This window comes from Puma concolor, chromosome B2 (assembly GCF_028749965.1).
Source record: "Puma concolor isolate L17-30 chromosome B2, mPumCon1.1.hap2, whole genome shotgun sequence".
Classification (NCBI taxonomy): Eukaryota; Metazoa; Chordata; class Mammalia; order Carnivora; family Felidae; genus Puma; species Puma concolor.
The window spans coordinates 41,611,854-41,626,619 of record NC_141671.1 but is presented as its reverse complement, the minus strand read 5'-3'; the positions used below and the strand labels follow the sequence as shown (position 1 = coordinate 41,626,619).

The window sequence follows — 14,766 nt, the reverse complement described above, 5'->3', positions numbered from 1 at the left end:
TCTAGTCATAGTTCTATTTCCTAACATCTAGACAAAGGCATGCATATAAAGTTGATATTATATGCCAGGTACTCCTGTTTGATCCTGCAACAAACTGGTAACAGTAAATAAAAATGATCTCAAATCTGTAAACCAAGAATGTAAGACTCCTTTTAGACAACTACAGGAATCTCAATTACCTAGGAAATATCAACTGCCCTCTCCCTGTCATCTTCCAGGGCAGAGAGAGCAGTGCAGACAAGGGGATTTCCAACATACTGAAGCTCACAGTGACAACACACAGCATTGAAATTCTATTTCTAGGCATTTACCTTGAAAAATACTGAGACAGGAGCACCTGGGAGGCTCAGTTGGTTAAGTGTCTGACTCTTGATTTCGGCTCAGGTCACAATCTCACTGTTCGTGACTTTGAGCCCCATGTTGGGCTCTGTGCTGACAGCACAAAGCCTGCTTGGGGTTCTGTCTCCCTCTCTCTCTGTCCCACCCCCACGTGCTATCTCTCTCTCAAAATAAATAAAAATAACCTTAAAAGAAAAATACTGAGACGTGTAAAAAGAGATGTGTACAAATATGTACAGAGTGTTTTTTGCACTCGAGTTTATTATAGAAAAAAGCCCTGGAAGTACCCATTTCTAATTTCACTAACAAAGCAATCAAATAAATTATGGCCTGAACTTACTATCAAAATACAGCAGTTAAAAGAATGATGATTTATATATACTGTCAGAGAACGATCTCCAAGACAAATTGTTAAATGGAAAAAAAGCCACAACTGCAATATATACAGTATAATTTCATTCCTGTTGCATATCCATAATTAGAAATAACTAATATATATAATACATTATACATATATAACATGTATTATATATAAAATATGTATTTTATAATATGTATAATATATACAATACATGTTATATATAACATATATATTACGTAAATATATGTTATATATAACATATATATGTGTAAGTTATATATGTAAATCATATATATGCTATGTTATATATGAATATATTATACATAAATACATATAACATATATTATGTATAATATATATGTTATATGTATATTGTCTATATATTTTAATTGTTTTAAATGTTTATTTTATTTTTGGGGGAAAGAAAGAGTGAGAGTGGGGGAGGAGCAGACAGAGAGAGACAGAGAGAGAGAGAGGGAGGGAGACACAGAATCTGAAGCAGGCTCCAGGCTCTGAGCTGTCAGCACAGAGCTTGATGCGAGGCTCGAACCTGCAAGATGTGAGATCATGACCTGAGCCAAAGTTGGACACTCAACCGACTGAGCCACCCAGGCACCCCTAATATATACATATTTTTTAATGTTTATTTATTTATTTTCAAGAGAGAGCACAAACGGCGGGGGGGGGGGGGGGGGGGGGAGAGACAGAGAGAGACAGAATCCGAAGTAGGCTTCAGGCTGAGTTGTCAACACAGAGCCTGACATGGGGCTCGAACTCACAAACCATGAGATCATGACCTGAGCCAAAGTTGGATGCTCAACCGACTGAGAGCCACCCAGGCGCCCCAGAGGTAACTAAAAGTTTTTAAACTAACACAGCATTGATTTCAATCTCTGGAGTATTCACGTCAAAAAGAAAGTCTTAAAATAGAACTCAGCTGTTTAAAAAGAGATCAAGTTTTCAAGTTTTTAAAAAAAACAAGAAACTAAACAAACTCTTCTTACTAGAAATAAGAGGTTCATTCTTCCACATTAGAGCTTTATATTTCCACACAGAGTATGTTTACCCCTCTGCTTGATGTATTACTCATGGCTCAGTAACTCATCTGAAGACTCAGTGTTTGGTTGAAAATTTTTTTACATATGTAAATATAGTTCTGCAAGTACTTTATTTATATAGATTACCTCATTTTATCATAACTACTCTGGGAGGAAGGAAAAACAACTCCATAGCCCTAAAAAATCATTGAAGAGACTTCTAATGTTCAGCCACAGAGTTTGCATCTCTTCCAGACACCCTGTTTTGCAGTTGGACAGAGAGGCCTTCTGATTAGTCCTGACTAAAGGGACAGGGGCAGGGTGGCTAATCCCGAGCTGGTGCAATTTCTTTGCTGGGCAAGACCCTCTGGCTCTACTCTTCCCTTGCTGTGCTGGACCCTAAAAAGCATGATGCTAAGTTTATGGAGATGTAACATGCTATTAAACAACTAACCAGAGCAGAACCCTCCACTCACTGCCCTCACTGATCTAAAAGGGTCACACAGTCTGAGTAATGTATTTTGGATAGTTAAAGTCTTCAAACATGTAGGGTTGTTTATTAGTTTTAGCATAACTTCATCTGTCAAGACCAACAGAATCAGAGTTAAAAAAAAAAAAAGTTAAACCTGAGCAAAGCCATTTAATAGTTTACAGTAAAGCATCATAAGGTACTACCTGGAAACACACGCTAAGAATATTCCTGATGGGAGCATTAACTCCCAACCATAACCTTTGGTTATCTATAACATTCACGCAATAAGTTTTTAAATAGTTAAAAAAAATAAAATAAAATGTTGTGAGGGCTCATGGCTGACTCACTCAGATGAACATGAAACTCTCGATCTTGGGGTCATGAGTTTGAGTCCCATGCCAGGTGTAGAGATTACTTAAATAAATAAAAATCTAATAATAATAAAAAAGTTCTCAATTTAACTATACAAAGAAAACAATGGAATTAAACCTAACTTCTTTACATCTAACAGAAGCGTTAAACTCAAAATTTATACCACACTAAGTATTTCATATTCTACTAATATTTTATTTTTCTTAATGGTTATCAAATGGCAAAATAGAGTTATGATCAAAATCAGCACTAAGATTATTGCCTCTAAGAACAACCATCTCTATTTAGAAAGGAATAACAAGTGTTAAATTTTTTTTCTAATGTTTATTTATTTTTGAGAGAGAGTGCAGTGCAAGTGGGAAAGGGGCAGCGAGAGGGGGACTGAGGATCCACAGCGGCTCTGTCCTGACAGTGGCGAGCCCCAATGTGGGGCTCAAATCCACGAACTGTGAGATTATGACTGGAGCCAGAGTCAGACGCTCAAGTGACTGAGCCACCCAGGTGCCCCAACAAGTGTTAAATTTGACTATACTTTTCCTAATAGCTAACTAAGTACAGACAGATATCATAAATATTAGCCTACTGCCTGACAACAGATAGCTTCTTCTGACAAAAATAATTTATGACCTACATAAGTTTAGAAATTATGAACCAGTAACTGCAGAAAAACCAACCTAAATCGCTTCACAAATCCCCTTCCTACGAACCACACATAAAAGACTCCTGAATATCATTTTTTCTAGTTTAAGAAAATCTCTATCCTATACACATAAACCACTTTTATCTCTCAAGGATCTAGTTTAGAAACTCACCTAGAATTCCAATAACTATATTTCATCTTTCCAAGTGATAGGCTCCATGTCATTTTACCAGGGCACTGGGTTTTCTAGGAATACATGAGACATGGGACTAACAAGGAGACGTTCATCCCCAGGACCCCAGCATGGCCATTTACTAAGAGTTTACCTTGTGCTAAAAATATTGGAAAGCAATACACAAAGGATCTCATTTACTTTCTCAACAACTGTGTAATTAAAGAATTTGGCTGGCTTTTGTCCTAGTTCCTGGGAGGGAACTCTAAATCCTTAGAATTTCCCCTGTGATAGGAGTATCTTTGTAATTATGCTGCCCCTCCCACCTGATAGTTTATTATACTAATGAATGACACAGAGTGGGGATTGGCTATTCCAGAAAGACAAACCATATGAATGGAGCCTTGGGGCTTTCAGCCACGTAATATTAGCCCTACCTCTGGGAAGGGAAGTGGAGCTGGACATTAAGTCCTGTGGGCAATGATTTGGTTAGTCATGCCTACCTAATGAAACTCCAATAAAAATTCTGGGCACCAAGGCCTGGGTGAGATTCCCTGGTTGCCAATACTGTTGTACTGTGTACTGTGTACTGTCATGCATTAATGTGCCAGGAAGATAATGTGCCCCTGAGGACAACAGAAGCTTTGCATTCAGAAATCTTGCCTATGTATCTCTTTGGCTGATTCTGATTTGTATCCTTTTGTTGTGATAAAACTTTAGTCTTAAGTACAGCATTTTCCTCAGTTCTAGGAGTTGTTCTAGTGAATTATGCAATCTAAAGTAGTCTGTGGAGACACCCAAAATTTGCAGCCAGCTGATCGGAATTGAGGGTGTCCCTGAGAATCTCTAAACTTGCAGTTGTATCTTGGATAGTCTTGTTGTGAAGGACAGAGCCTTTAACCTGGAGTGTGGCCAACTTCAGGTAACAGCAAAGTTTAGAAAGAGCTGTTAAGAGTGTGGTCCAAATTTAGGCCCTATAGGGCCCTTTATAGATTAATTTTTTCTCTCCCACCCCAGGCTACTTATCTGTCTATATGCAGGTCACCAGACGCTGCTTTCTTTCTTCCACAGTTCAGATAATTGGCCAATCTGCCTCCTCTTTCTGGCTGCCACATTCTAGCCTGTACTTTCTGGTTTCTTCTCCCTGTAAGGCTAGCTAGAAGATAGATTTTCCAAACTTTCCCAACACACACCCATTGTAGTTTCTGTTGTTTGTCCCTCATACTGATTCTCTTCCTCAAACTAGCACATCATCTCCTTTTCATTTCGTCTCCAGTTTTTACTGCTGGTCCAAAAAGAGAAATAAATGTATGCATCCTTTGACCTAGAAATTTTACTTTTAGGAATGTATCCTGTGGATCTACATCTATATATGCACAAAGACATACAAAGATATTCAGTGCAGTATTATTTATAATACTAGAAACAACCGAAATGTCTATTAATAGAAGGCTAGTAAATAAAGGATAGGATATTCATTCAATAATAGTCAGCCATTAAAAACATAAGACAAAGTGAGCATGTTCTCTCTATATATAATATTATATAACAATTTTAAGGACAAATTTTATTTAAAAAAAAATTTTTTTTTTCAACGTTTATTTATTTTTGGGACAGAGAGAGATAGAGCATGAACGGGGGAGGGGCAGAGAGAGAGGGAGACACAGAATCGGAAACAGGCTCCAGGCTCTGAGCCATCAGCCCAGAGCCTGACGCAGGGCTTGAACTCCCGGACCGCGAGATCGTGACCTGGCTGAAGTCGGACGCTCAACCGACTGCGCCACCCAGGCGCCCCAAGGACAAATTTTAAATAAGATAAGCAAGGTGGAAACAGTTTATGTCATATTCTAGCATTTACTGAATAATATATAAATGCTTGCATCGGGAAGAATACACAGAAACTACTAGCAGTGATCACTTCTGGATAAGAAAACAGGGAAATTAAGGGATGGAGAAGGAAGGTTATTTTTCATGGCATACACTTTTGTACCTTTTGAAAGATACAGCCAAATGTATGTTTTGTGTCTATTATTACAAAAATTTTTTTCTAATGTTTATTTATTTTGAGAAAAAAAGAGAGAGCAAGCAGGGGAGGGGCAGAGAGAGGGGGAGACATAATCCCAAGCAAGCTCTGCACCATAAGCGCAGAGCCCGATGCTGGGCTAGAACTCACAAACTGCAAGACCATGAACTGAGCTGAAATCAAGAGTTGGATGCTTAAATTCATTTCACTACAGTGTGACGGTTTAGGTTAATCTACTCATCCCAATTCTGGATATTCTAATTGTATAGTTAGAGGACGTATATGATCAATGAAAAGGAAGGCACCATCAGTAGGAGAACACCTCATGTTGTGAGGAGAAAATTTTTGCTTTGTTGACATCTAAAGAGAGTCAAGGGTATATTAAGGACAGAAACACAAAGAACAGCCTCAGCTATTGCTTTTTAGAAATTGACTTCAGGGCGCCTGGGTGGCTCAGCCAATTAAGTGTCCTACTTCTTGTGGGTTTGAGACCCACGTCAGGCTCTGTGCTGACAGCTCAGAGCCTAGAGCCTGGAGCCTGCTTCGGATTCTGTGTCTCCCTTTCTCTCTACCTGTCCCCTATTCTCACTCTGTCTCTGTCTCTCTCTCTCAAAAACAAATAAACATTAAAAAAAAAAAAAAAAGACAGTAAGATACTTCTTACTTGATCTTCTGGTAATGGAAGATCCAGAACTCTTGACAATTTAATGAAGGCCTCCATATAAAGCATTCAAACCTGTACCTAACCTCTTCTCCTCTGGATGGACCCACACAGACATATATGAAATTCCTGGGACTAACAAAATTCCTGCATACTGTGCCTATGGTTAGAAGATTAAATGAGATGGCAATAAATTCATAAGAGAGATCAATGTGTTGTGTACATGTAGCACCAGCTGCCCTATTAATTAATTGGCTGGGTATAACTGAATATTTGAAGTTAAAAATCTCGAGTGGGAAGGATTTTTTGTACATAATCACGAATAACATCTCCCAAAGTAGCTGGCTTACGATAAACAGGATATTGCCACTGGACAGGTATGGAAATGGGCAAAAATTAGAAATACTCAAGCAATTTAACTCACATAGGAATAGCAAATTAATACCTTTAAAACTGTCCTCCGTACTTTGAACAACGTAATAGACATTTCCTCAACAAATATTTGCTGAGCATCTAATACGCATGAGACTTTTATAAGTGCCAAACATCTCCCATCAGGAAAGAGTACCTTACAGACTAGTCTAACCAAGAATAATGAGGGAGTAAAGGATTCAGGCCAAGTTCACAATACTGTCACCAAAAGCTCTGTCTCCAGCCCAAATATTTTTATTTAATATTCTTTGCTGTACTTTGTAGTACAGAAGACAGTACTGGAATGTAACTTGATTTTCTGCTTAGGAAACAAGAGCCTTACTGGGTAACTACTACTACTGCTAGTAGTAGTTCCCAGATTTCTGAGTTTCAGGGGCCAGTAGAATGACCACAAAAAGGGCTGGGTTTTTTTTTCCTAAAAATATGAAAAAGCAAAACTACCTGGTTCACTGCCTTCACTTCATATGCTAATATTTTAACAATAAAGGACATCTCTCAAAATTTAGGAACTGAACAAATTTAGTTGCAAGAGAAACAGAACATTTTTCCTATTTTTCCCCCCTCATTTTACTGAACATGAGTGAAAAATTTGTAACAGACCAATATATGAGAATCAGTGTAAAGTAAAATGAAAAGATCATGGAGTTAAGAGTCCAAGGGACCTGGTTTCAATTTTTATGACTGCAGGTTAAGACACTTAACCACTCTGAGCCTCAGTTTCCTCAGGGATATGATCTCAGAAGTTTATGGAAGGATTAAACGTAACTTTACATGAAGTACTTGGCATTAAATCTGGCACCTAGAAGGTGTTCAACAAACATAAGCAACTTTCTTTGTTAAAATAAATATTGGGACTTTCACTTCCGGTTGTAACAGAACCAGACTCCTACTGTACACAACCACAAAACTATATGAATACATGAGGATCTCCCACTCAGGGTGTGAATTCCCACCTGTGGCACAATGAGCTAGAATCTAAGTGTTGCAGGAAGGTCCCACTGAGCTGAGACTAGATCAATGTTTGGAGCAGATAAAACAGCTAGCGGCCTTGAGTCAGGGTACCAGAGAGGGAATATGTGCAGATCAAGTAACCAGGAAGGGACAGAAGTGTATGTGGGGGTCACCTGTGGATGAGTTCTTGGCTAAGGGCTGGGCTGCACATGCAGAGTTTATTTACCAGACTTGTCTCCAAGGTTACCAGAGAATGGCCACTATGGAATCAAAAGTGGCACAGAGATACTTGAGGTCCAGTAAGCAGTGCTAGAGGACTGGAGTTTCAGTCAAGATAGACACCCAGCTGATTTAGCACAAGGGCCATGACCATGCATCTTTTTTTTTTTTTAAAGTTTATTTATTTTGAGAGAGAGAGCATGCATGCACGAGAGAGGGGGAAGGGCAGAGAAAGAGGGGGAGAGGTTCTGAACTGTTAGTGCAGAGCCCGATGCAGGGGCTCAAACTCACAGAACTGTGAGATCATGACCTGTGCCAAAATCAAGAGTCAGATGCTTAACCAAGTGAGCCCCCATGACCATGCATCTTAAAGTAAGCCTTCTTCTTTTAGATCTGCCCTAACAAGGGTGGGGGAAGGCCACCATAGCCCAGAATAGCATATGAAGCCCAAATGGGGGAAGGAGGGCAATTATGCAGAGCTGGATGGCAATGGCAACAGCAGCAAAAGAATGGTTGCATACAAGGAAGTGATCAAATAAGTAAATATATTTAGGATAATGAGAATCAGATTCATCAGAGAAGTTACAAATATGCAAAGGGAGAAAACGAGAGAAGCCTGTGGTATTGGATTGGAACTGGAGAGATTATTGTAAATGCCTGGTTTTCAATATTTCTTTCAGTATGTTATCTATAGACAGATATAAGATATAGATCCACTGAGAGGGCCTGGGATTAGTGACATACCAATAGCAACAAGCACACCTAGTATCTTATTTCTTAACACTAATCTCTACTAAAATGGAACCAGGCTCCTTAGAGAAATGATTACTTTCAGGTCTAGAGCAGAGGAAAGTCCAAGACGTGCCCTAAACATCTCTGATGGAACAAGGAATTGTTCAAAGAATGATGAGGACATGAAAATAACAAAGCCTGAAGGGACTCCCAAGAGTCAAAGCTAGAACTATTCGAGCACAGGTATAATGGGCCTCCATGCATACATACTGATATAAACAAATGAATAAATTGAATGTGTGATAGGGAACAGGATATTTAATAGCTTAGAGTACCTCCCCACAAAATACTTATTGATTATAAAGAGTAAAAGAGTAACTTCACAGTAGAGAAGTCTTGTAGACATCACCTTAATCAAGTGATCAAAACTAACATCACCATCTATCAAACAAATCAAAATCACATACCACTTGGTAAGGTATAATGAAAACATGTGAGTTCTGTGATATTCCTGTGAAAGATGCAACCTGAGTCCAATCATAAAGTAAATCAGATAGACCAAATGGGCAGATATTTAAAAAATAACTGGCTGGTAATCTTCAAAAGTATCAAGATCGTGGAAAAAAAACCCTGAGAAAACATTCCAGACTGAAAATGAAAAGATACAACATTCAAATACAAGTGTTGGAACTGGATCCCTTTGCTACAAAAGGACATTACTGGAACAAGTGTATCTCAGTTTCCTCATCTGTACATCATGAAGTAGATTTATTGCTTCCAATATCAACAGAGAACTCAAAGAAGTTTTTATAAAGACAAACAAAAAACTAGAACAGTATTTCAAAATATAAAAAGATCTCCATTGGTATTCTGACCATGCTTATAAAGAAAGACAACCATAGACATCTACAGTCCTTAACCAAAATTGAATTCATTAAATTTTAAGGAAAAAGTGTTAAGGAAAAAAATGTTACATAATGCCTCTATAAATTGTACAATCACACAATACAATATTTAATCTAGCAATATCAGCTGATATGGACAGAAGTCAAGATTTTGTTAAACAGAGAAAGGAAAATTTAGCCCAGTATATATAACACATATTCCCTTTTGTATGTGTGGTTGCATATATGTGTAAGATAGCCATATATACGGGCCTGCATATGCAGAGGAAATTTCTGGAAGGATACATAGGAAACTGTTGACAACGACTAGTTCTGTGAAATAGGAATAGATGGTCTTAAAGGAAATAGGACACTTTCCTCTCCATCTTCTACTTGTACACTCAGTTCTCAACAAGAAATAACAACAAAAAAAAAAAAGGTAAAGTTATCCTTGGCAAGTAAGTACATAGAGCACCCAGATAATGGTTTCTAACTACCATTCCTACCTTAAATGAAACTCCTTGTAGAAATGGCTGATTCTACATGTGGATCGGAGTTAAGTACAAAGTGAGCTGTGGACATCTTGTGCCAGAAAGCAAAGAAGTACTCAAAAACTAAGGCAGCAATGTGCAAAGGACGATGCTAGTGTGATAGGGATCCCACCGGCCAAATGTGAGATACCTTGAACATTAGTAAGAGACACTGGAACTAAAGAAACTAACAAGAAAAGCAAAGAAGTTATTATTACAAGAGCCAGGGCAGCAGTTAATTACAGGGGAGGGAGAAAGCACACAGTGGTTTGCTGGAATGCTGATGATGTTCTATTTCTTGACCTGGAAAATAATTACATGAATATCTGTTTCATTATTAGTTAAGAGACCATACATATTTGTTGTGTCCACTTCTTAATATGTATGTATTTCCCTAATTTAAAAGCAAAAACATAAGGTTTCAGGGGAAAAAAGGTAAAAACAGGCTTTTAGAAAGAAAATTACAGTATGTTACCTGCAAGAGTATGTAGGTTCTCCTACTTTAAAAACACGACCACAAAGATGAGAAGGTTTGTTTGCTTGCTCAAGTTTTGGAAATCCAAACGCAGGATCTTCACCACAAAGGTACCATTCCATTGGTCCCAACAAAAGATGCTGTGCCAGCATGTCTTCCTTCTGTGGAAAAGGGTTGGGACCCCTGCAGTAGATTTTGGGTACATAGTGGGCTAAATGCTGGTACACTTCTCTAGTGAGGTCAGTTGCTTGCAGCCATTTCTTTAAAAAAGAAAAAAGAAAAAGTAGGTTTACACAATGTCAAACTGCTCATTTGAATAAACCCACTCTCTATTCTTTTAGGCACAAAAATAAGGATAAAAAGAGTCCTATAAATTATTTCGTTGGCATCACTCATAACTGTATACTCTTTCCCAAAAGGGCAAAATTCATTAGAACTTGATAAAAATGCCAAGTATTTCAGAATTCTACTTAGAGTAAAATGATCCCCTCTCCTCAAAATGACTCTTAAAGCAATCTTCTGTAGGCAGTTCACATGCAAATGACCACCACAGATCATCATGACACTAGCCATTGAGCCCATCTGACTTCCTTTCTACTGCTTTGCTCAAATGATATACTGATTGTCTTCTGAATTCTCTTGTCAGTTTGCTGATAGGAAGAGTATGTATGCAGTGAACATGAATAGCCAATATGCCACTTACACTTCTCATTGATTAATAAACCAGTCTCATGAGTATCAGTCTACAAGAGGCTTTGTTCTATCAATTATGCCTTCTTTCCCTGATCAAACTCTCTATAAGCCCTTTTCCCTTCGCTCTCCCTGATGGAAACAAACAAAAGCCACTTTTCTGTTCTAAACTTTTATGTCCAACTACCTGGATAATTATACTTAGATATCTAACAGATACTGTGATATCATGATTTATAGTAAGAAATATATATTTGGTCTTCTTCCCATTCCTGGCACAGAGCTCCTAAAATTTCTGAAATTTCCTAAGTGGTAAGTGATATAAAGATGAAAGGAGTATCTTTTATTATTCATAACAATCTCCTTTCAACCAAGCTAGAGCTGGGGTTAATGAAGTGACTTTTGGAAAACCCCTAAAGATGGACAGCTGGTTACCAGAGGGAACGAAACATGTGATAAGGTTGGAAATTACAGCTCCCACCCCCAAACTTGGGGAGGGGTGAGGGGCTGGAAGATGCACTAATCATTAATGGCCAATGATTTAATCAATTGCACTTATGTAATGAAGCCCTCATAACAAAATGTCTATATGTCGGGGTTCAAAGAGCTTCCGGGTTGGTGAACACCCGTAAGTACTGGTGCATTCAGAGACAGCATGGTAGCTCTGTTCCCCTTCCCACATACCTTGCTCTACGCATCTCTTCCATCTGCTATTCCTAAGCTACAGAATTTTACAATAAGCCAGTAATCTAGTAAATAAACCATTTCCCTGAGTACTGTGAGCCCTTCTAGCAAATTATTGAACTCGAAGGCAGGGTCATGGTAACCCTCGATTTGTAGCCAAGTCAGACAGAAGTTCTGGGCAACCTAGGGACCCACTGCTTGTGACTGGCAGCTTAAGTAGTGGGGGGCAGTGTTGTGGGACTGAGCCCTTAACCTGTGGGATCTGATGCTAACTCCAGGTGCATAGTGTCAGAAGTGAATTGAATTGTAGGACACCCACTTGGTGTCTGTAGAGAATTAGGGAATGGCTAGGTATGGGGGGAAAAACTCACATTTGGTGACCAGAAGCATTGGTAAGTGTAGAGAGAAACAGAAGAAACAGCTACTCCTGATTCAAACACCAACTCACTATGTCTAAAACTGAACTCATCATCTCCACTATCCTTTCTCAAAAACCGGCATTTTCCTCACTTCCCTATTTTACATACCAGCATCTACCTAAGTATCCACACCAGGAAAACCTGAAAATCCTCCTTTTTCCTCAACCCAACATCCAATTAATCATGTCTTGTCTACTAGGCTTCCTAAATAATCTGATGAATCCATCTCATTTCTTTATCTATCCATCTCCACAGGCACTACCTCTGCTACTCTATCCCAAAACCCCCACTCCCATCTTTCACCATTATTAATGCAAGAAGGTCCTAACTGGTCATTTCCACTAATCTTGCCCTTGTACAGTCCATTTTTCAGCCTCCCTACCAGCATGATTCTTGCAAAATGTCAATGAGATCATGTCATTCAGCTTCTCCTTGTATTTAGCATCCAGTCAATTCCCTCAACGTGGTTTATAAGGTCCTTTGTCTTGTATCATACTTGTTTCCTCCTCCTGACTTGTACTGCTTCTCTCTCTGCTTTTCAGGCTACTTTCTACTCATTCTTCAGTTCTCAGTTTATGTTTCACTTTCTCTAAGATGCCTTTCTCAGCCCATTCCTCACTCCCTCTGCCTTTCCCACTTCCCCTGGGTCTAACACATAACCCGGCTGCAGTGGGCATTTAGTAAAATCTGTTACCTGAATGACTATAAATATGTTTATACTACTTACTGTCCTATAACATTGACACTGCAGAAAGATGCTCTATGTAGCTTTAATGAAAGCAGAGATAAACTAGATCCAGGCCTGCAGTCTCTAAAAACCAAACCAAATAAGCCCTAGATAAGGCATCCTTCAAACTACCTCCTTTCTTTTCCCTTTGTGTTTCCTTACATCTTAAGTCTTTCCCCTATATTGTCATTTATCCCTGCCAATTCTGCAATGTTTCTTTGTCCCCCATGTTGCTTTGTGTAATTGCAACTTATTCTGGCTCTCAACCAGGTAAGCATTTAAAATCAGAATACATGAAAGCACTCACTTCTACAAAAATGCAGTTAACTGAACTGCTAACTCATAGGTCCAATGTTTACTTATGGATTACAACTAAAGTTCATGTACATCCTTGTTAAGAGTTTACATTCTAGTAAGGTCTAACACCATAAGACAACAGTATAAGGTCTTCGTTTTAACTATTACTTGTACAATCTTTACCCACTCCCTTCCCTCTAAAAATAACTACATATAGATATTTTAAATATACATGAGGACATATATATTAACTTTCTAATCAACCTCATATTTTCATGTGTACTAAAAATGTAAAAACTTTGTTAGTAAATTAAGGGATTGAATTGAAGCTTGTGACAGAACACAGTGGAAAAACTTTTCACCCCTAAAGTGAAACTATCTTTTCCAAATGTTACCAACTTAGTTGTGTTTGCTTTATGCAACTAAGAGACTAAATTACTCTTAAAACAACAGCGCAGGATTAAGGATTCTCTCTCTTTAGAAAAGTAACTTGAAATCAAAATTACACACACACACACACACACACACACACTTCCTTAATTATAAAAAGGGCTAGTTAAAAAAAACAGTAGTCAATAGTAAAAGGCAAAGAGGCATCAACCAACAAGCAAACTTGAATCTAATTCTTTGAGCTAAAAAAACATTTTTTTTTGTCATATCTAAGGGTAAATGTCTAGTTTTTCACCCATTATCAGAAACCCTATTTCAAAACATGAATGAAGATAATCCATTTGTCCTAAGCAATTTAGTGTTTATGGATAAGAAATTAAGCTTTATGATTCAAAGAATTTACTCCTATGATCCTAGGAAGTTATGTTTCAGGCAATTTTAATTTACAATTCATTTAAAGCTTTTATTTTAACAACAATTTTTGTTTTTCTTATGTTTTATGTTCCAATTTTTCTTTTCTTTTCTTTTTTTACATTTTTTTAACGTTTATTCATTTTTGAGAGACGGAGAGAGAGCACAAGCAGAGCAGGGGCAGAGAGAGAGGGAGACACAAAATCTGAAGCAAACTCCAGGTTCAGAGCTGTCAGCACAGAGCCCCACGCGAGGCTCGAACTCACGGACCACGAGATCATGACCTAAGCCAAAGTCGGACGCTTAACCAACTGAGCCACCCAGGAGTCCCTATGTTCCTATTTTTCTTGAAGCCACTTTTGCAGGATTTTAATCCAGGGAGAATAAAAGGTGATACTTTCTAAAAGAAATTATGTGCTCTGTGGCTCCAACAACACTGATAGGTCAAATCTGTTCATAGATTTCTTCCTCCCTCCCTTCCTTCCTCTCTTAGGCTCCATGCCCAATGTGGGGCTTGAACTCATGACCCTCAGATTGAGAGCTGCATGCTCTATCAAATGAGCCAGCCAGGCACCCCTCTATTTATAGATTTCTTGAACAAAAAATTCAGAAACTAATATCAGCTACTAAGAAAAAAAATCAGCAAATTTTATAGACTATGCTATTTTATATATTATATTATGTATGCTATTACATATTTATTAATATATAATACCATAATATTTATTATACAGTATATATAACATAATATACATTACTGTATATAATTTGTACTGATATTATATTACAAATTATTAGTAGAGCATTTCATCCTAAATACAGTTTATAATATATTATTATAAATTATT

The 14,766-nt window shown here is 38.0% G+C and overlaps 1 protein-coding gene and 1 long non-coding RNA gene across 6 annotated transcripts in view; one reads left to right on the top strand and one right to left on the bottom strand.

The window, feature by feature from the left end:
* LOC147580952 (uncharacterized) overlaps window positions 1-14,766 on the top strand; it is a 324,096-nt gene that overhangs the window by 215,601 nt on the left and 93,729 nt on the right. The window lies entirely within an intron of this gene.
* The window catches only part of UBR2 (ubiquitin protein ligase E3 component n-recognin 2), a 125,058-nt gene that overhangs the window by 105,289 nt on the left and 5,003 nt on the right, over window positions 1-14,766 (bottom strand). For 4 of the 5 annotated variants that reach the window (XM_086706869.1, XM_086706871.1, XM_086706870.1 and 1 more), the window contains exon 2: window positions 10,301-10,560. In XM_086706869.1, the coding sequence (XP_086562995.1) occupies window positions 10,301-10,560 (260 nt within the window). Of the gene's footprint in view, window positions 1-10,300; window positions 10,561-14,766 lie in introns of those variants that run through there. The other variant, XM_086706873.1, reaches the window with a different exon arrangement.